The sequence below is a fragment of the Salmo salar genome, chromosome ssa12, assembly GCF_905237065.1.
Source record: "Salmo salar chromosome ssa12, Ssal_v3.1, whole genome shotgun sequence".
NCBI lineage: Eukaryota > Metazoa > Chordata > Actinopteri > Salmoniformes > Salmonidae > Salmo > Salmo salar.
In genome coordinates, this window is record NC_059453.1 from 95,976,079 (window position 1) to 95,998,859 (window position 22,781).

General features: G+C 43.7%; 1 protein-coding gene across 1 annotated transcript in view; it reads right to left on the reverse strand.

Moving 5' to 3' along the window:
- LOC106566206 (metabotropic glutamate receptor 7) overlaps window positions 1-22,781 on the reverse strand; it is a 396,414-nt gene that overhangs the window by 22,044 nt on the left and 351,589 nt on the right. Inside the window, exon 10 of the mRNA XM_045691964.1 lies at window positions 16,225-16,471. Within this exon, the coding sequence (XP_045547920.1) occupies window positions 16,225-16,471 (247 nt within the window). The remainder of the gene's footprint in view (window positions 1-16,224; window positions 16,472-22,781) is intronic.

Here is a 22,781-nt window from a genome sequence, read left to right on the forward strand (position 1 = left end):
ATTAGCCCCCCGATGTATCAAAATAAACGCTAGGCTAATATTAACCCCCCCTGTACCAAACTAAATGCTAGGCTAATATTAGCCCCCCGATGTACCAAACTAAATGCTAGGCTAATATTAGCCCCTTGATGTACCAAACTAAATGCTAGGCTAATATTAACCCCCCGATGTACCAAACTAAACGCAAGGCTAATATTAACCCCCCGATGTACCAAACTAAACGCAAGGCTAATATTAACCCCCCGATGTACCAAACTAAATGCTAGGCTAGAAGCAAGGGGAAATAATGTGTGAGATGATTCGACAGCAACATTAACATGATATTCTAGTTAAGATAAAAACAAGAAATGATTGGCACCGCTACATGATATTGTGACGGAGGAGCAGTGATCATTTTCAGATGGAACCGTTAGCAGCCTTAGGTGTGTCTGTGATGGCCAATACAGCATGGCTTGGAACACTGCTCGTCCAATCAGCATCCAGGATCCAAACAACCAGTTTTATAATAGACAACACACACATGGCCAGTATGTTCATAAAAAGTGGAATTGTTTACGTCTTTAACTAGCAACGCACTAATACTAATACTACTACTACTACTACCACCACTACCACCACCACTACTACTACCGCTACTACTACTACTACCACTACTACTACTACTACTACTGCTACTACTACTACTACCGCTACTACTACTACTACTACCGATACTACTACTACCACTACTACTACCACTACTACCGCTACTACTACTACTACTACTACTACTACTGCTACTACTACTACTACTACCACTACTACTACTACTACTACTACTACTGCTACCGCTGTTACTACTACTACTACTACTACTGCTGCTACTGCTACTACTACTACTACTAATACCGCTACTACTACTACTACTACTACTACTACTACTACCGCTACTACTACTACTACCGCTACTACTACTACTACTACCGATACTACTACTGCTACTACCACTACTACCGCTACTACTACTACTACTACTACTGCTACTACTACTGCTGCTACTACTGCCGCTACTACTACTACCGCTAATACTACCACTACTACCACTACTACTACTACTGCTACTACTACTACTATTACTATTACTACCGCTACTACTACTACTGCTTCTACTACTGCTACCGCTGTTACTACTACTACTACTACTACTACTACTACTACAGCTACTACTACTACTACTACCGCTACTACAACCACTACTCCTACTACTACTGCTACTACCACTACTATTACTACTACTACTGCTACTGATACTACTACTACTACTACTACTACTACTACTGATACTACTACTACTGCTACTGATACTACTAATACTACTACTACTACTACTACTACTACTACAACTACTGCCACTGCTACCACCGCTACTACTGCTACTGCTACTACTGCTACTGCTACTACTACTACTACTACTATTACCGCTACTACTACTGCTACTACCGCTACTACTACTACTACCGCTAGTACTACTACTACCGCTACTACTACTACTACCGCTACCACTACTACTACTACTACTACTACTACTACTACCGATACTACTACTGCTACTACTACTACTACTACTGCTAGTACTACCGCTACTACCGCTACTACTGCTACTACTGCTATTACTACTACTACTACTACTACTACTACTATTACTATTATTACTACTACTTCTACTCTTACATATTTACTGCGCAGCCATGCAATTTATAAACTTGATCTCCGCTGTAAAAAGCATCTAGACATTATCTCTCACATTTGCAACATTGTTGCAAAATTGAAATTCGATCTCCACTGTGTCCAATAATAATGAACATGTTGGGAGTTGGAAGGGACAGACAGGCAGCTTTTCTCAGCCAGTTGAAATCATGAATCAGCCTCATTTTTATGGATTTATACAAATAAATGTCAATAGAAAAACAGGTAAAACTACATGAAATGCAACTAGCTTGTGGTCTTTCCAGTTAGCTGTGTAGTTGGCTAGCTAGCAAGGGGGGGAAGAGCCTCCATAGCAACCATGTTTTTGTTTGCCATAGCAACCTGCAAAGTTCTAGAACTATCGACCAGCACTTGGGTAGTTTTGCTTTACATGGTAGTCAATACCAATAGAACTAACGACCAGAGAATGCCTAATATTGCACTTGACAACCAGTGTTAGTGAATGTACTGTAGCATCACATTTTGTTGAAAAATGTATGGTTTGGTTTGGGAAAGAGTATTTATTTTTAATACTGTTTTTTTAAAAACCTTTATTCAACTAGGCAAGTCAGTTCAGAACAAATTCTTATTTACAATGACGGCCTACTCCGGACAAACCCTAACCCGGACAACGCTGGGCCAATTGTGCACCGCCCTATGGAACTCCAAATCACGGCCGGTTGTGATACAGCCTGAAATTGAACCAGGGTCTGCATTAAAAAAATATAAATATTTCATCTTTATTTAACCAGGTAGCTAGTTGAGAACAAGTTCTCATTTACAACTGCGACCTGGCCAAGATAAAGCAAAGCAGTGCGACAAAAACAACAACACTGAGTTACACATAAACAAACGTACAGTTAATAACGCAATAGAAAAATCTATGTACAGTGTGTGCAAATGTAGGCAGGTAAGGCAATAAATAGTCCATAGAGGCGAAATAATTACAATTTAGCATTAGATGTGATAGATGTGCAGATGGTGATGTGCAAGTAGAGATACTGGGGTGCAAAAGAGCAAGAGGATAAATAATAATATGGGGATGAGGCAGTTGGGTGTGCTAGTGACACCTCTAGCACTGAGATGCAATGCCTTAGACCGCTGCGCCACTCGGGATCACTGGTAACCCATTGCATATCTTAAATAGAATATAATAAAATGGACACTTATTGCATTATCTTCCAGGAGTCGGATTCTTATTTAGTATAGCAGTACCAAAGGGGAGGAAAAAGTGACATGCTGGGAGAATGGCCAGAGTTTGATTTCCTGCAAATCATTGATTAGTTATAATTCAGTAACGGAGTCTCTTTTACTCTTCGAGGGTTGATAGACTGATATACTGGCATTAAATAATTTAAACTGAACTACAAATGTATTGGGGATGTATGGGACGGACTATGAGGGAGTAGCAGTAGAATGAGTGCAGTGCATGCCATGTCTATGATGTTCCCCTGTACCTTTAGATCAAGGTATAATGTGGTCTGATGTTCCCCTGTTCCTTTAGATCAAGGTATAATGTGGTCTGATGTTCCCCTGTACCTTTAGGTCAAGGTATAATGTGGTCTGATGTTCCCCTGTTCCTTTAGATGAAAGTATAGTGTGGAGGTCTAATGTTCCCCTGTACCTTTAGATCAAGGTATAATGTAGTATAATGTTCCCCTGTACCTTTAGATCAAGGTATAATGTGGTCTAATGTTCCCCTGTTCCTTTAGATCAAGGTATAATGTGGTCTAATGTTCCCCTGTTCCTTTAGATGAAAGTATAGTGTGGAGGTCTAATGTTCCCCTGTACCTTTAGATCAAGGTATAATGTAGTATAATGTTCCCCTGTACCTTTAGATCAAGGTATAATGTGGTCTAATGTGCCCCTGTTCCTTTAGATCAAGGTATAATGTGGTCTGATGTTCCCCTGTTCCTTTAGATCAAGGTATAATGTGGAGGTCTAATGTTCCTCTGCACCTTTGGGCATTGGGTTCTCCCTTTCCCACTCCAGCTCTGAATAAACTGGGAATTGGTTCTCCCGTTCCTACTCCAGCTCTGAATAAACTAGGCATTAGGTTCTTCCGTACCTACTCCAGCTCTGAATAAACTTGGCATCGTGTCCACCCGTTCCCACTCCTGCTATTACAGTCCTTGGCCTTTCTGTATGATGTTTTCAAATATTTGCTTTTGCACTGGCATTGGATGTGGGAATGGGGGTAACCATTTTACTCTCATTAAGGATGATATCTCTTCATAAATATGTTTATTTATAAAAGTGTTAAACAAATCTAAATATATTTTATATTTGAGATTCTTCAAAGTAGCCACCCTTTGCCTTGGTGACAGCTTTGCACACTCTTGGCCATCTCTCAACCAGCTTCATGTGGTAGTCACCTGGAATGCATTTCAATTAACAAGATGTCCCTCCCTAATTTGTGTAATTTCTTTCCATCTTAATGCATTTGAGCCAATCAGTTGGGTTGTGACAAGGTATCGGTGGTATACAGAAGATAGCCCTATTAGGTAAAAGACCAAGTCCATATTATGGCAAGAACAGCTCAGATAAGCAAAGAGAAATGACAGTCTATCATTATTTTAAGACATGAAGGTCAGTCAGTACGGAACATTTCAAGAACTTTGAAAGTTTCTTCAAATGCAGTCGCAAAACCGATCAAGCGCTATGATGAAACGGGCTCTCATGAGGACTGGCACAGGAAAGGAATACCCAGAGTTACCTCTGCTGCAGAGGATAAGTTCATTAGAGCTAACTGCCCCTCAGATTGCAGCCCAAATAAATGCTTCAAAGAGTTCAAGTAACAAACAGATCTCAATATCAACTGTTCAGAGGAGACTGTGTGAATCAAGCCTTCATGGTCGAATTGTTACAAAGAAACCACTACTAAAGGACACCAATAAGAAGAAGAGACTTGCTTGGGCCAAGAAACAGCAGCAATGGACATTAGACCGGTGGAAATCTGTCCTTTGGTCTGAGATCTTTGGTTCCGACCGCCGTGTCTTTGTGAGACACATAATAGGTGAACGGATGATCTTTGCATGTGTGGTTCCCACCGTGAAGCATGGAGGAGGAGGTGTGATGGTGCTTTCCTGGAGCAACTGTCTGTGATTTATTTTGAATTCAAGGCACACTTAACCAGTTTGGCTACCACAGCCTTCTGCAGCGATACACCATCCCATCTGATTTGTGCTTAGTGGGACTATCATTTGTTTTTCAACAGGACAATGACCCAACACACCTCCAGGCTGTTGGAAAAGCATTCCAGGTGAAGCTGGTTGAGAGAATGCCAAGAGTGTGCAAAGCTGTCATCAAGGTAAAGGTTGGCTACTTTGAAGAATCTCAAATATAAAATGTATTTTGATTTGTTTAACATTTGTTTTTTCATAGTTTTGATGTCTTCACTATTATTCTACAATGTAGAAAACAGTAAAAATAAAGAAAAACCCTTGAACGAGTAGGTGTAACCAAACTTTTGACTGGTACTGTATATGCTTTCGTTATCAGGATTTGTTTACACGTCAAGGCTATTTGTACAAGATGTGTATTTGAATACCTCCAGAGGTGGTCAGGAAGATCTAATCACAATCAGATCACAATGCATAATTTGATTGTGCACACATTTGTCGACAGGTGTAGACAATCAGAATGTGGACAAGATCAGGAGAACAGACGCATGTTAGAACCAGGTATAAACAGGGCTAGAGTTAAGCTTGTAGGAGGACACATCCATTCTTATAGAATGTGTTTCAAATGGCGTCCTATTCCCTTTATAGTTCATCCTACTTTTGACCAGATTCCCTAGATCTGGTCAATATAGGGCCTAGGGTGCCATTCGGGATGAACCCATTTTCATTTCTGTATGACCAGCAGCATGCATTTTATACATGACTATTGCATGGTCCTCTTTCACATGCTATTTTACAACATGGTCTCATTATGTCCAAATAGTGACATTTAATCATTGTAGTTATATGTTCCCTTATGCTGCAGAAGAGTGAGGTAAAACATTATTTGCAGTTATTCAGTTAAATTAAATCAAACCCTTATACACTAACACTATTATAAGGAACACATCTGAGGAATTGATACCAAACATGCTATATATCTTCAGGTTGCCGATTTAAAAGCGGAGTCAATCACCACCTTCCGGAGACACCTGAAACCCCACCTCTTCAAGGAATACCTGGGATAGGATAAAGTAATCCTTCTAACCCCCCCCTTAAAAGATTTAGATGCACTATTGTAAAGTGGTTGTTCCACTGGATATTATAGGTGAATGCACCAAATTGTAAGTCGCTCTGGATAAGAGCGTCTGCTAAATGACTAAAATGTAAAAATGTAAATGTAAAATTAAAATATAACAATTACATGCCATCATATCGGCAGTGATACTTTTAAATAAATAAAAAACTGGTGAACCATTTCAGTTATAAAACAGATGGGAATAAACTAATCATGTGGTAATGAGTGCATCTGCTGATAGCAGATTGTCACCTTGTGTTCCATTGAAATTAGAAAATGTTGTTTAAAAAAAAATATATATATATTTAAGCATGCAAACAACCGATCAGAGGCAACATCCCAAATGGCAACATATTCCCCATATAGTGCACTACATTTTTTTAGCAGGAACTGTTAAAAATGTAATGCACTATATAGGGAATATGGTTACATTTTGGGACATAGCCATAGTGTGCTGCACATTTGTTTAAACAATCAGCCAGATCTGTTCAAGGAGTCCCAGTAATAATACTGTACGCTGTTCTTCCAGAGCAGGTGAGTGTGAGGAGTTCATTTGTACCTCCTGTTGGGTGCTCTCTCTGCTGAATTTGTGAATCAGAGATGGTGACGACAGATTCTCCAAGAGCAGATAAGGTTAAATCCAGATGAAACTGTCAGCAGCAGAGCATATTGATTTAGAAAGCAGTGGTTGAACTTAAAAACAAAATGCTGGTCGAAGGTGCTCTCGGATTATATTCACAAAGCGTCTCAGAGAAGGAGTTTTGCCTGTTAAATCATGATGATCAGCACTCCTACTATATCAGCATCCTCCTACTAGATCAGCATCCTCCTACTATATCAGCATCCTCCTACTAGATCAGCACTCCTACTAGATCAGCATCCTCCTACTATATCAAACTCCTCCTACTAGATCAGCACCCCTACTAGATCAGCATCCTCCTACTAGATCAGCATCCTCCTACTACATCAGCATCCTCCTACTATATCAGCATCCTCCTACTATATCAGCATCTTCCTACTAGATCAGCACTCCTACTAGATCAGCATCCTCCTACTATATCAGCATCTTCCTACTAGATCAGCATCCCCCTACTATATCAGCATCCTCCTACTAGATCAGCACCCCTACTAGATCAGCATCCTCCTACTACATCAGCATCCTCCTACTACATCAGCATCCTCCTACTACATCAGCATCCTCCTACTAAATCAGCATCCTCCTACTAGATCAGCACTCCTACTAGATCAGCATCCTCCTACTATATCAGCATCTTCCTACTAGATCAGCATCCCCCTACTATATCAGCATCCTCCTACTAGATCAGCATCCTCCTACTAGATCAGCATCCTCCTACTATATCAGCATCCTCCAACTAGATCAGCACCCCTACTAGATCAGCAACCTCCTACTAGATCAGCATCCTCCTACTACATCAGCATCCTCCTACTATATTAGCATCCTCCTACTATATCAGCATCCTCCTACTAGATCAGCACTCCTACTAGATCAGCATCCTCCTACTATATCAGCATCCTCCAACTAGATCAGCACTCCTACTAGATCAGCATCCTCCTACTATATCAGCATCTTCCTACTAGATCAGCATCCCCCTACTATATCAGCATCCTCCTACTAGATCAGCATCCTCCTACTAGATCAGCATCCTCCTACTATATCAGCATCCTCCTACTATATCAGCATCCTCCTACTAAATCAGCATCCTCCTACTAGATCAGCACTCCTACTAGAACAGCATCCTCCTACTATATCAGCATCTTCCTACTAGATCAGCATCCTCCTACTAGATCAGCATCCTCCTACTATATCAGCATCCTCCAACTAGATCAGCACCCCTACTAGATCAGCAACCTCCTACTAGATCAGCATCCTCCTACTACATCAGCATCCTCCTACTATATCAGCATCCTCCTACTATATCAGCATCCTCCTACTAGATCAGCACTCCTACTAGAACAGCATCCTCCTACTAGATCAGCACCCCTACTATATCAGCATCCTCCTACTATATCAGCATCCTCCAAATAGATCAGCATCCTCCTACTATATCAGCACTCCTACTATATCAGCACTCCTACTAGATCAACACTCCTACTAGATCAACACTCCAAATAGATCAGCATCCTCCTACTAGATCAACACTCCTACTAGATCAGCATCCTCCTACTATATCAGCATCCTCCTACTATATCAGCATCCTCCTACTATATCAGCATCCTCCTACTATATCAGCACTCTACTAGATCAGCATCCTCCTACTATATCAGCATCCTCCTACTATATCAGCATCCTCCTACTAGATCAGCACTCCTACCAGATCAACACTCCTACTAGATCAGCATCATCCTACTAGATCAGCACTGCTACTAGATCAGCATCCTCCTACTATATCAGCATCCTCCTACTATATCAGCACTCCTACTAGATCAGCATCCTCCTACTATATAAGCATCCTCCTACTATATCAGCATCCACCTACTATATCAGCACTCCTACTAGATCAGCATCCTCCTACCAGATCAACACTCCTACTAGATCAGCATCATCCTACTAGATCAACACTCCTACTAGATCAGCATCATCCTACTAGATCAGCACTCCTACTAGATCAGCATCCTCCTACTATATCAGCACTCCTACTAGATCAGCATCCTCCTACTATATCAGCATCCTGCTACTATATCAGCATCCTCCTACTAGATCAGCATCCTCCTACTATATCAGCATCCTCCTACTATATCAGCACTCCTACTATATCAGCACTCCTACTATATCAGCATCCTCCTACTAGATCAACACTCCTACTAGATCAGCATCCTCCTACTATATCAGCATCCTCCTACTATATCAGCACTCATACTAGATCAGCATCCTCCTACTATATCAGCATCCTCCTACTAGATCAGCACTCCTACTAGATCAGCACTCCTACAAGATCAGCATCCACCTACTATATCAGCACTCCTACTAGATCAGCATCCTCCTACTATATCAGCACTCCTACTAGATCAGCATCCTCCTATTAGATCAGCACTCCTACTAGATCAGCATCCTCCTACCAGATCAACACACCTACTATATCAGCATCCTCCTACTATATCAGCACTCCTACTAGATCAGCATCCTCCTACTATATCAGCATCCCCCTACTAGATCAGCATCCTCCTACTATATCAGCACTCGTACTAGATCAGCATCCTCCTACTATATCAGCATCCTCCTACTAAATCAGCATCCTCCTACTAGATCAGCACTCCTACTAGATCAGCATCCTCCTACTATATCAGCATCTTCCTACTAGATCAGCATCCCCCTACTATATCAGCATCCTCCTACTAGATCAGCATCCTCCTACTAGATCAGCATCCTCCTACTATATCAGCATCCTCCAACTAGATCAGCACCCCTACTAGATCAGCAACCGCTTACTAGATCAGCATCCTCCTACTACATCAACATCCTCCTACTATATCAGCATCCTCCTACTATATCAGCATCCTCCTACTAGATCAGCACTCCTACTAGATCAGCATCCTCCTACTAGATCAGCATCCTCCTACTAGATCACCATCTTCCTACTAGATCAGCACCCCTACTATATCAGCATTCTCCTACTATATCAGCATCCTCCAAATAGATCAGCATCCTCCTACTATATCAGCACTCCTACTATATCAGCACTCCTACTAGATCAGCATCCTCCTACTAGATCAACACTCCTACTAGATCAGCATCCTCCTACTATATCAGCATCCTCCTACTATATCAGCATCCTCCTACTATATCAGCATCCTCCTACTATATCAGCACTCTACTAGATCAGCATCCTCCTACTATATCAGCATCCTCCTACTATATCAGCATCCTCCTACTATATCAGCACTCTACTAGATCAGCATCCTCCTACTAGATCAGCATCCTCCTACTAGATCAGCACCCCTACTATATCAGCATCCTCCTACTATATCAGCATCCTCCAAATAGATCAGCATCCTCCTACTATATCAGCACTCCTACTATATCAGCACTCCTACTAGATCAACACTCCTACTAGATCAACACTCCAAATAGATCAGCATCCTCCTACTAGATCAACACTCCTACTAGATCAGCATCCTCCTACTATATCAGCATCCTCCTACTATATCAGCATCCTCCTACTATATCAGCACTCTACTAGATCAGCATCCTCCTACTATATCAGCATCCTCCTACTATATCAGCATCCTCCTACTAGATCAGCACTCCTACCAGATCAACACTCCTACTAGATCAGCATCATCCTACTAGATCAGCACTCCTACTAGATCAGCATCCTCCTACTATATCAGCACTCCTACTAGATCAGCATCCTCCTACTATATCAGCATCCTCCTACTATATCAGCATCCTCCTACTAGATCAGCATCCTCCTACTATATCAGCATCCTCCTACTATATCAGCACTCCTACTATATCAGCACTCCTACTATATCAGCATCCTCCTACTAGATCAACACTCCTACTAGATCAGCATCCTCCTACTAGATCAGCATCCTCCTACTATATCAGCACTCCTACTAGATCAGCATCCTCCTACTATATCAGCATCCTCCTACTATATCAGCATCCTCCTACTAGATCAGCATCCTCCTACTATATCAGCATCCTCCTACTATATCAGCACTCCTACTATATCAGCACTCCTACTATATCAGCATCCTCCTACTAGATCAACACTCCTACTAGATCAGCATCCTCCTACTATATCAGCATCCTCCTACTATATCAGCACTCATACTAGATCAGCATCCTCCTACTATATCAGCATCCTCCTACTAGATCAGCATCCTCCTACTAGATCAGCACTCCTACTAGATCAGCACTCCTACAAGATCAGCATCCACCTACTATATCAGCACTCCTACTAGATCAGCATCCTCCTACTATATCAGCACTCCTACTAGATCAGCATCCTCCTATTAGATCAGCACTCCCTACTAGATCAGCATCCTCCTACCAGATCAACACACCTACTATATCAGCATCCTCCTACTATATCAGCACTCCTACTAGATCAGCATCCTCCTACTATATCAGCATCCCCCTACTAGATCAGCATCCTCCTACTATATCAGCACTCATACTAGATCAGCATCCTCCTACTATATCAGCATCCTCCTACTAAATCAGCATCCTCCTACTATATCAGCATCCTCCTACTAAATCAGCATCCTCCTACTAGATCAGCACTCCTACTAGATCAGCATCCTCCTACTATATCAGCATCTTCCTACTAGATCAGCATCCCCCTACTATATCAGCATCCTCCTACTAGATCAGCATCCTCCTACTAGATCAGCATCCTCCTACTATATCAGCATCCTCCAACTAGATCAGCACCCCTACTAGATCAGCAACCTCCTACTAGATCAGCATCCTCCTACTACATCAGCATCCTCCTACTATATCAGCATCCTCCTACTAGATCAGCATCCTCCTACTAGATCAGCACTCCTACTAGATCAGCACTCCTACAAGATCAGCATCCACCTACTATATCAGCACTCCTACTAGATCAGCATCCTCCTACTATATCAGCACTCCTACTAGATCAGCATCCTCCTATTAGATCAGCACTCCTACTAGATCAGCATCCTCCTACCAGATCAACACACCTACTATATCAGCATCCTCCTACTATATCAGCACTCCTACTAGATCAGCATCCTCCTACTATATCAGCATCCCCTTACTAGATCAGCATCCTCCTACTATATCAGCACTCGTACTAGATCAGCATCCTCCTACTATATCAGCATCCTCCTACTAAATCAGCATCCTGCTACTAGATCAGCACTCCTACTAGATCAGCATCCTCCTACTATATCAGCATCTTCCTACTAGATCAGCATCCCCCTACTATATCAGCATCCTCCTACTAGATCAGCATCCTCCTACTAGATCAGCATCCTCCTACTATATCAGCATCCTCCAACTAGATCAGCACCCCTACTAGATCAGCAACCTCCTACTAGATCAGCATCCTCCTACTACATCAGCATCCTCCTACTATATCAGCATCCTCCTACTATATCAGCATCCTCCTACTAGATCAGCACTCCTACTAGATCAGCATCCTCCTACTAGATCAGAATCCTCCTACTAGATCAGCATCTTCCTACTAGATCAGCACCCCTACTATATCAGCATCCTCCTACTATATCAGCATCCTCCAAATAGATCAGCATCCTCCTACTATATCAGCACTCCTACTAGATCAGCATCCTCCTACTAGATAAGCATCCTCCTACTAGATCAGCACTCCTACTAGATCAGCACTCCTACTAGATCAGCACTCCTACTAGATCAGCATCCACCTACTATATCAGCACTCCTACTAGATCAGCATCCTCCTACTAGATCAACACTCCTACTAGATCAGCATCCTCCTACTATATCAGCATCCCTCTACTAGATCAGCATCCGCCTACTAGATCAGCATCCTACTCCTAGATCAGCATCCTCCTACTAGATCAGCATCCTCCTACTATATCAGCATCCTCCTACTAGATCAGCATCCTCCTACTAGATCAGCATCCTCCCACTAGATCAGCATTTCTACTCCTTGATCAGCACACATCTCATAGATCAGCACCATAGTCCTCTATCATTACCCTACTCCTAGTTAAGCACTCCTACTATATCAGCATCCTCCTCCAAGATCAGCATCCTCCTACTAGATCCGCACTCCTACTCCTAGATCAACACCCTACTCCTAGATCAACATCCTACTCCTAGATCAACATCCTACTAGATCAGCATCCTCCTACTTGATCAGCATCCTACTCCTACTCCTAGATCCACACTCCTACTCCTAGATCAACACCCTACTCCTAGATCAACATCCTACTCCTAGATCAACATCCTACTAGATCAGCATCCTCCTACTAGATCAGCATCCTACTCCTACTCCTAGATCAGCATCCTCCTACTATATCAGCACTCCTACTATATCAGCACTCCTACTAGATCAACACTCCTACTAGATCAACACTCCAAATAGATCAGCATCCTCCTACTAGATCAACACTCCTACTAGATCAGCATCCTCCTACTATATCAGCATCCTCCTACTATATCAGCATCCTCCTACTATATCAGCATCCTCCTACTATATCAGCACTCTACTAGATCAGCATCCTCCTACTATATCAGCATCCTCCTACTATATCAGCATCCTCCTACTAGATCAGCACTCCTACCAGATCAACACTCCTACTAGATCAGCATCATCCTACTAGATCAGCACTCCTACTAGATCAGCATCCTCCTACTATATCAGCACTCCTACTAGATCAGCATCCTCCTACTATATCAGCATCCTCCTACTATATCAGCATCCTCCTACTAGATCAGCATCCTCCTACTATATCAGCATCCTCCTACTATATCAGCACTCCTACTATATCAGCACTCCTACTATATCAGCATCCTCCTACTAGATCAACACTCCTACTAGATCAGCATCCTCCTACTAGATCAGCATCCTCCTACTATATCAGCACTCCTACTAGATCAGCATCCTCCTACTATATCAGCATCCTCCTACTATATCAGCATCCTCCTACTAGATCAGCATCCTCCTACTATATCAGCATCCTCCTACTATATCAGCACTCCTACTATATCAGCACTCCTACTATATCAGCATCCTCCTACTAGATCAACACTCCTACTAGATCAGCATCCTCCTACTATATCAGCATCCTCCTACTATATCAGCACTCATACTAGATCAGCATCCTCCTACTATATCAGCATCCTCCTACTAGATCAGCATCCTCCTACTAGATCAGCACTCCTACTAGATCAGCACTCCTACAAGATCAGCATCCACCTACTATATCAGCACTCCTACTAGATCAGCATCCTCCTACTATATCAGCACTCCTACTAGATCAGCATCCTCCTATTAGATCAGCACTCCTACTAGATCAGCATCCTCCTACCAGATCAACACACCTACTATATCAGCATCCTCCTACTATATCAGCACTCCTACTAGATCAGCATCCTCCTACTATATCAGCATCCCCCTACTAGATCAGCATCCTCCTACTATATCAGCACTCATACTAGATCAGCATCCTCCTACTATATCAGCATCCTCCTACTAAATCAGCATCCTCCTACTATATCAGCATCCTCCTACTAAATCAGCATCCTCCTACTAGATCAGCACTCCTACTAGATCAGCATCCTCCTACTATATCAGCATCTTCCTACTAGATCAGCATCCCCCTACTATATCAGCATCCTCCTACTAGATCAGCATCCTCCTACTAGATCAGCATCCTCCTACTATATCAGCATCCTCCAACTAGATCAGCACCCCTACTAGATCAGCAACCTCCTACTAGATCAGCATCCTCCTACTACATCAGCATCCTCCTACTATATCAGCATCCTCCTACTAGATCAGCATCCTCCTACTAGATCAGCACTCCTACTAGATCAGCACTCCTACAAGATCAGCATCCACCTACTATATCAGCACTCCTACTAGATCAGCATCCTCCTACTATATCAGCACTCCTACTAGATCAGCATCCTCCTATTAGATCAGCACTCCTACTAGATCAGCATCCTCCTACCAGATCAACACACCTACTATATCAGCATCCTCCTACTATATCAGCACTCCTACTAGATCAGCATCCTCCTACTATATCAGCATCCCCTTACTAGATCAGCATCCTCCTACTATATCAGCACTCGTACTAGATCAGCATCCTCCTACTATATCAGCATCCTCCTACTAAATCAGCATCCTGCTACTAGATCAGCACTCCTACTAGATCAGCATCCTCCTACTATATCAGCATCTTCCTACTAGATCAGCATCCCCCTACTATATCAGCATCCTCCTACTAGATCAGCATCCTCCTACTAGATCAGCATCCTCCTACTATATCAGCATCCTCCAACTAGATCAGCACCCCTACTAGATCAGCAACCTCCTACTAGATCAGCATCCTCCTACTACATCAGCATCCTCCTACTATATCAGCATCCTCCTACTATATCAGCATCCTCCTACTAGATCAGCACTCCTACTAGATCAGCATCCTCCTACTAGATCAGCATCCTCCTACTAGATCAGCATCTTCCTACTAGATCAGCACCCCTACTATATCAGCATCCTCCTACTATATCAGCATCCTCCAAATAGATCAGCATCCTCCTACTATATCAGCACTCCTACTAGATCAGCATCCTCCTACTAGATAAGCATCCTCCTACTAGATCAGCACTCCTACTAGATCAGCACTCCTACTAGATCAGCACTCCTACTAGATCAGCATCCACCTACTATATCAGCACTCCTACTAGATCAGCATCCTCCTACTAGATCAACACTCCTACTAGATCAGCATCCTCCTACTATATCAGCATCCCTCTACTAGATCAGCATCCGCCTACTAGATCAGCATCCTACTCCTAGATCAGCATCCTCCTACTAGATCAGCATCCTCCTACTATATCAGCATCCTCCTACTAGATCAGCATCCTCCTACTAGATCAGCATCCTCCCACTAGATCAGCATTTCTACTCCTTGATCAGCACACATCTCATAGATCAGCACCATAGTCCTCTATCATTACCCTACTCCTAGTTAAGCACTCCTACTATATCAGCATCCTCCTCCAAGATCAGCATCCTCCTACTAGATCCGCACTCCTACTCCTAGATCAACACCCTACTCCTAGATCAACATCCTACTCCTAGATCAACATCCTACTAGATCAGCATCCTCCTACTTGATCAGCATCCTACTCCTACTCCTAGATCCACACTCCTACTCCTAGATCAACACCCTACTCCTAGATCAACATCCTACTCCTAGATCAACATCCTACTAGATCAGCATCCTCCTACTAGATCAGCATCCTACTCCTACTCCTAGATCAGCACTCCTACTCCTAGATCAGCACTCCTACTCCTAGATCAGCACTCCTACTCCTAGATCAGCACTCCTACTCCTAGATTAGCACTCCTACTCCTAGATTAGCACTCTTACTCCTACTCCTAGATTAGCACTCCTACTCCTACTCCTAGATTAGCACTCCTACTCCTAGATTAGCACTCCTACTCCTAAATTAGCACTCCTACTCCTAGATCAGCACTCCTACTCCTAGATCAGCACTGCTACTCTGAGACTCTTTGTGAATACGGGCCCTGGTTTGGTGATACTTACTGTTTGTATCGATGTTTTCACACAGTTCCGTCTTGGCCTCTCCATTGGGCCTGTCACTGGTCTTGTGTGAGAGGCGTGTGGTCAGGGACGCGGCCGTCACCACTGCCTTGAAGCTCCTCTTCCTCTTCTGGACATTAAGCTCCGGGTGGAAGATGATAACATAGACTTTAGGAATGTAGAGCATCCCCAAGGCCACCGAGGCACTGAGATTCATAGAGATACAGAGGGTGGTGGTCTGGATATATAGCTGGAGAGAGAGAGAGAGAGAGGAGGAGAGTTAGTGGTGGCACTAGAGGCACAGATTCATAGAGATACAGACGGTGGTGGTCTGGATATATAGCTGGAGAGAGAGAGAGGAGGAGAGTTATTGGTGGCACTAGAGGCACTGAGATTCATAGAGATACAGAGGGTGGTGGTCTGGATATATATAGAGAGAGAGAGAGAGAGAGAGAGAGAGAGAGAGAGAGAGAGAGAGAGAGAGAGAGAGAGAGAGAGAGAGAGAGAGAGAGAGAGAGGATTAGAACACAGTACTGTCAGAGAGAAGCATGGAGGTGGTGGGAGGATTAGAACACAGAGAGAAGCATGGAAATTGCCTTTCCACGACACTTTAATAAACAGATCTCTGCTAAACATATACCAACATGTGTATCTGTCTCTCTGTGACCACCGATAATGTTGACTACAAATACAAAGTTAGTAATGTCTTTACAATTGTTACAAATATGCTTCAAATGAAAACTGAAGTGACTGCATTAAAGACAAATGCAGTATACATAGGCCTTCCCAATATTGAGTTGCCCCTCCAAGGTGTCGAAAGCATTCCACAGGGATGCTGGCCCATGTTAACTCCAATGCTTCCCACAGTTGTGTCAAGTTGGCTGGATGCCCTTTTGGTGGTGGACCATTCTTGATACACACGGGAAACTGTTGAGCGTGAAAAACCCAGCAGCGTGGCAGTTCTTGACACACTCAAACTGGTGTGCCTGGCACCTACTACCATATCCTGTTCAAAGGCACTTAAATCCATGTCTCAATTATCTAAAGGCTTAAAAATCCTTCTTCAACCTGTCTCCTCCCCTTCATCTACACAGATTGAAGTGGATTTATCAGGTGACATCCATAAGGGATCATAGCTTTCACCTGGATTCACCTGGTCAGTCTATGTCATGGAAAGAGCACTGTCCACTCAGTGTATTTGAATCATATTCAAATACATTTCTTGTTCAATCAACTGAGTTGTATTTTGCTAACTGCAGGCTAGCCTAGTGTCATGTTGCCTCAATATACACTGCTCAAAAAAATAAAGGGAACACTAAAATAACACATCCTAGATCTGAATGAATGAAATAATCTTATTAAATACTTTTTTCTTTAGATAGTTGAATGTGCTGACAACAAAATCACACAAAAATAATCAATGGAAATCCAATGTATCAACCCATGGAGGTCTGGATTTGGAGTCACACTCAAAATTAAAGTGGAAAACCACACTACAGGCTGATCCAACTTTGATGTAATGTCCTTAAAACAAGTCAAAATGAGGCTCAGTAGTGTGTGTGGCCTCCACGTGCCTGTATGACCTCCCTACAACGTCTGGGCATGCTCCTGATGAGGTGGCGGATGGTCTCCTGAGGGATCACCTCCCAGACCTGGACTAAAGCATCCGCCAACTCCTGGACAGTCTGTGGTGCAACGTGGTGTTGGTGGATGGAGCGAGACATGATGTCCCAGATGTGCTCAATTGGATTCAGGTCTGGGGAAAGGGCGGGTCAGTCCATACCATCAATGCCTTCCTCTTGCAGGAACTGCTGACACACTCCAGCCACATGAGGTCTAGCATAGTCTTGCATTAGGAGGAACCCAGGGCCAACCGCACCAGCATATGGTCTCACAAGGGGTCTGAGGATCTCATCTCGGTACCTAATGGCAGTCAGGCTACCTCTGGCGAGCACATGGAGGGCTGTGCGGCCCCCCAAAGAAATGCCACCCCACACCATGACTGACCCACCGCCAAACCGGTCATGCTGGAGGATGTTGCAGGCAGCAGAACGTTCTCCACGGCGTCTCCAGACTGTCACGTCTGTCACATGTGCTCAGTGTGAACCTGCTTTCATCTGTGAAGAGCACAGGGCGCCAGTGGCGAATTTGCCAATCTTGGTGTTCTCTGGCAAATGCCAAACGTCCTGCACGGTGTTGGGCTGTAAGCACAACCCCCACCTGTGAACGTCGGGCCCTCATACCACCCTCATGGAGTCTGTTTCTGACCGTTTGAGCAGACACATGCACATTTGTGGCCTGCTGGAGGTCATTTTGCAGGGCTCTGGCAGTGCTTCTCCTGCTCCTCCTTGCACAAAGGCGGAGGTAGCGGTCCTGCTACTGGGTTGTTGCCCTCCTATGGACTCCTCCACGTCTTCTGATGTACTGGCCTGTCTCCTGGTAGCGCCTCCATGCTCCGGACACTACGCTGACAGACACAGCAAACCTTCTTGCCACAGCTCGCATTGATGTGCCATCCTGGATGAGCTGCACTACCTGAGCCACTTGTGTGGGTTGTAGACTCCGTCTCATGCTACCACTAGAGTGAAAGCACCGCCAGCATTCAAAAGTGACCAAAACATCAGCCAGGAAGCATAGGAACTGAGAAGTGGTCTGTGGTTACCACCTGCAGAACCACTTCTTTATTGGGGGTGTCTTGCTAATTGCCTATAATTTCCACCTGTTGTCTATTCCATTTGCACAACAGCATGTGAAATGTATTGTCAATCAGTGTTGCTTCCTAAGTGGACAGTTTGATTTCACAGAAGTGTGATTGACTTGGAGTTACATTGTGTTGTTTAAGTGTACCCTTTATTTTTTTTGAGCAGTATATTTCACTTTGTGTAAGCACATGTGCGCAATGATGTGCCAAATCTGTGATGTACCGCAATATTATTATTGGGTTAGCATTAGAATAAGCTGCCTGAATATAGGTGGCAATATCTCTCTAGGAGCTGATCCGTTGTCAGTATTGTAGAGTAATTGGGCGCGGCAGGTAGCGTAGTGGTTAGAGCGTTAGACTAGTAATCGAAAGGTTGCAAGATTGAATCCCCGAGCTGACAAGGTACAAATCTGTCATTCTGCCCCTGAACAAAGGCAGTTAACCCACTGTTCCTAGGCTGTCATTGAAAATAAGAATGTGTTCCTAACTGACAAGCCTAGTTAAATAAAGGTTTATAATGTTAAGGTAAGATTTGAATGGAAAAAGCTGATCTGAGAACAGCGCTGCCTTTCTTGTCGATCCTATCAGTATGGACACGCTTAGCGAACATTAGCTCTGCGTGCTGTTTCGGGGGAAACTCATTGTTACACTTTCAGCCATTGTAGGAACGATGATTCTCAGGAAACCAAAACCCATAACAGGATTCTAGTGCCAAGCAGAGACGCATCAGTTTCCAGACTGTGGTATGACTCGGCAGAGGATCTACAATAACTCCCAACCTTACAATGAAGGCGAGGAAACTAGCCATAAGGCCACTGACTTGGTCTGCATGGAGGTGCTGGGTCCACAGAATTAAAATGACCACAATATAATTACCACAAGGAGCTATCTACCGCAATTCCATGGGTGGAACAACTGCATAGTGATAGATGTAGCATGGTGGGTGGGGCTAGCTCCTTTTTCACTATAAATGTGTAACGTGTAGCTTGGCTCCCTTGCAGTGTCAAAGCTGAATGTACAAGCAGATTGACCAGGTCTATAAAAGGATCCCTAGGGTCGGTCTCAGATTCATGGCTATTCGTCCCAAATAGCATCCTATTCCCTAAATAGTGTAATACTTTTGACCGAGGCCCTCTGGTCTAAAGTAGTGCACTACATAGGGAATAGGGTGCCATTTGGGATGAAAACCCTTGGTTTTAGATTCATGGGCATTTCTGTTTTCCTTGCACCTCACAGTACCACAACTCCAGAGTGAGAATGGCACAAGAAGTCACAGGTTGAATCACAGTGAGGAGATAACAGTTGTGGAAATTGGAGCTCAGAGGGTCTGTAGGGGGGGACATCTCAGTACTATCTGCACATGATGCCGTGAACATTCCAAATGGTACTTTAGTTTGGCAGAGTGCAAATCAGACGGAATGAAAACAGGAAGCATTGAGTCGATTTTTAAACTGATGACACATAAAGGAGAGGGATGATCTGAACTTTCAAATCAATACCTGGAATATACAGGGCCAAATGAGAGACCGGACCTATAGAGACCAGACCTATAGAGACCAGACCTATAGAGACCAGACCTATAGAAACCTATAGAGACAAGACCTATAGAGACCAGACCTATAGAGACCAGACCTATAGAGACCAGACCTATAGAGACCAGACCTATAGAAACCTATAGAGACCAGACCTATAGAGACCAGACCTATAGAGACCAGACCTATAGAGACCAGACCAACAGAGACCAGACCAATAGAGACTAGACCAATAGAGACCAGACCTATAGAGACCAGACCTATAGAGACCAGACCTATGGAGACCAGACCTATAGAAACCTTTAGAGACCAGACCTATAGAGACCAGACCTATAGAGACCAGACCTATAGAGACCAGACCTATAGAGACCAGACCAATAGAGACCAGACCTATAGAGACCAGACCTATAGAGACCAGACATATAGAGACCAGACCAATAGAGACCAGACCTATAGAGACCAGACCTATAGAGACCAGACCTATGGAGACCAGACCTATAGAAACCTTTAGAGACCAGACCTATAGAGACCAGACCTATAGAGACCAGACCTATAGAGACCAGACCTATAGAAACCTATAGAGACCAGACCTATAGAGACCAGACCTATAGAGACCAGACCTATAGAGACCTATAGAGACCAGACCTATAGAGACCAGACCTATAGAGACCTATAGAGACCTATAGAGACCAGACCAATAGAGACCAGAACTATAGAGACCAGACCTATAGAGACCAGACCTATAGAGACCAGACCTATAGAGACCAGACCAATAGAGACCAGACCAATAGAGCCCAGACCTATAGAGACCAGACCAATAGAGCCCAGACCAATAGAGCCCAGACCTATAGAGACCAGACCAATAGAGACCAGACCTATAGAGACCAGACCAATAGAGACCAGACCTATAGAGACCTATAGAGACCAGACCTATAGAGACCTATAGAGACCAGACCTATAGAGACCAGACCAATAGAAACCAGACCTATAGAGACCGGACTTATAGAGACCAGACCAATAGAGACAAGACCAATAGAGACCTATAGAGACCAGACCTATAGAGACCAGACCAATAGAAACCTTTAGAGACCAGACCTATAGAGACCAGACCTATAGAGACCAGACCTATAGAGACCAGACCAATAGAGACCTATAGAGACCAGACCTATAGAGACCAGACCAATAGAAACCTTTAGAGACCAGACCTATAGAGACCAGACCTATAGAGACCAGACCAATAGAGACCAGACCTATAGAGACCAGACCAATAGAGACCAGACCTATAGAGACCAGACCTATAGAGACCAGACCTATAGAGACCAGACCTATAGAAACCTTTAGAGACCAGACCTATAGAGACCAGACCAATAGAGACCATACCAATAGAAACCTTTAGAGACCAGACCTATAGAGACCAGACCTATAGAGACCAGACATATAGAGACCGGACCTATAGAGACCTATAGAGACCTATAGAGACCAGACCTATAGAGACCTATAGAGACCTATAGAGACCAGACCAATAGAGACCAGACCTATAGAGACCAGACCTATAGAGACCTATAGAGACCAGACCAATAGAGACCAGACCTATAGAGACCAGACCAATAGAGACCAGACCAATAGAGACCAGACCAATAGAGACCAGACCTATAGAGACCAGACCAATAGAGACCAGACCTATAGAGACCTATAGAGACCAGACCTATAGAGACCAGACCAATAGAAACCTTTAGAGACCAGACCTATAGAGACCAGACCTATAGAGCCCAGACCAATAGAGACCAGACCTATAGAGACCAGACCTATAGAGACCAGACCAATAGAGACCAGACCTATAGAGACCAGACCTATAGAGACCAGACCAATAGAAACCTTTAGAGACCAGACCTATAGAGACCAGACCTATAGAGACCAGACCTATAGAGACCAGACATATAGAGACCAGACCTATAGAGACCGGACCTATAGAGACCTATAGAGACCTATAGAGACCAGACCTATAGAGACCTATAGAGACCAGACCTATAGAGACCAGACCTATAGAGACCAGACCTATAGAGACCTATAGAGACCAGACCAATAGAGACCAGACCTATAGAGACCAGACCAATAGAGACCAGACCTATAGAGACCAGACCAATAGAGACCAGACCTATAGAGACCAGACCAATAGAGACCAGACCTATAGAGACCTATAGAGACCAGACCTATAGAGACCAGACCAATAGAAACCAGACCTATAGAGACCGGACCTATAGAGACCGGACCTATAGAGACAAGACCAATAGAGACCAGACCAATACAGAGACCTATAGAGACCAGAC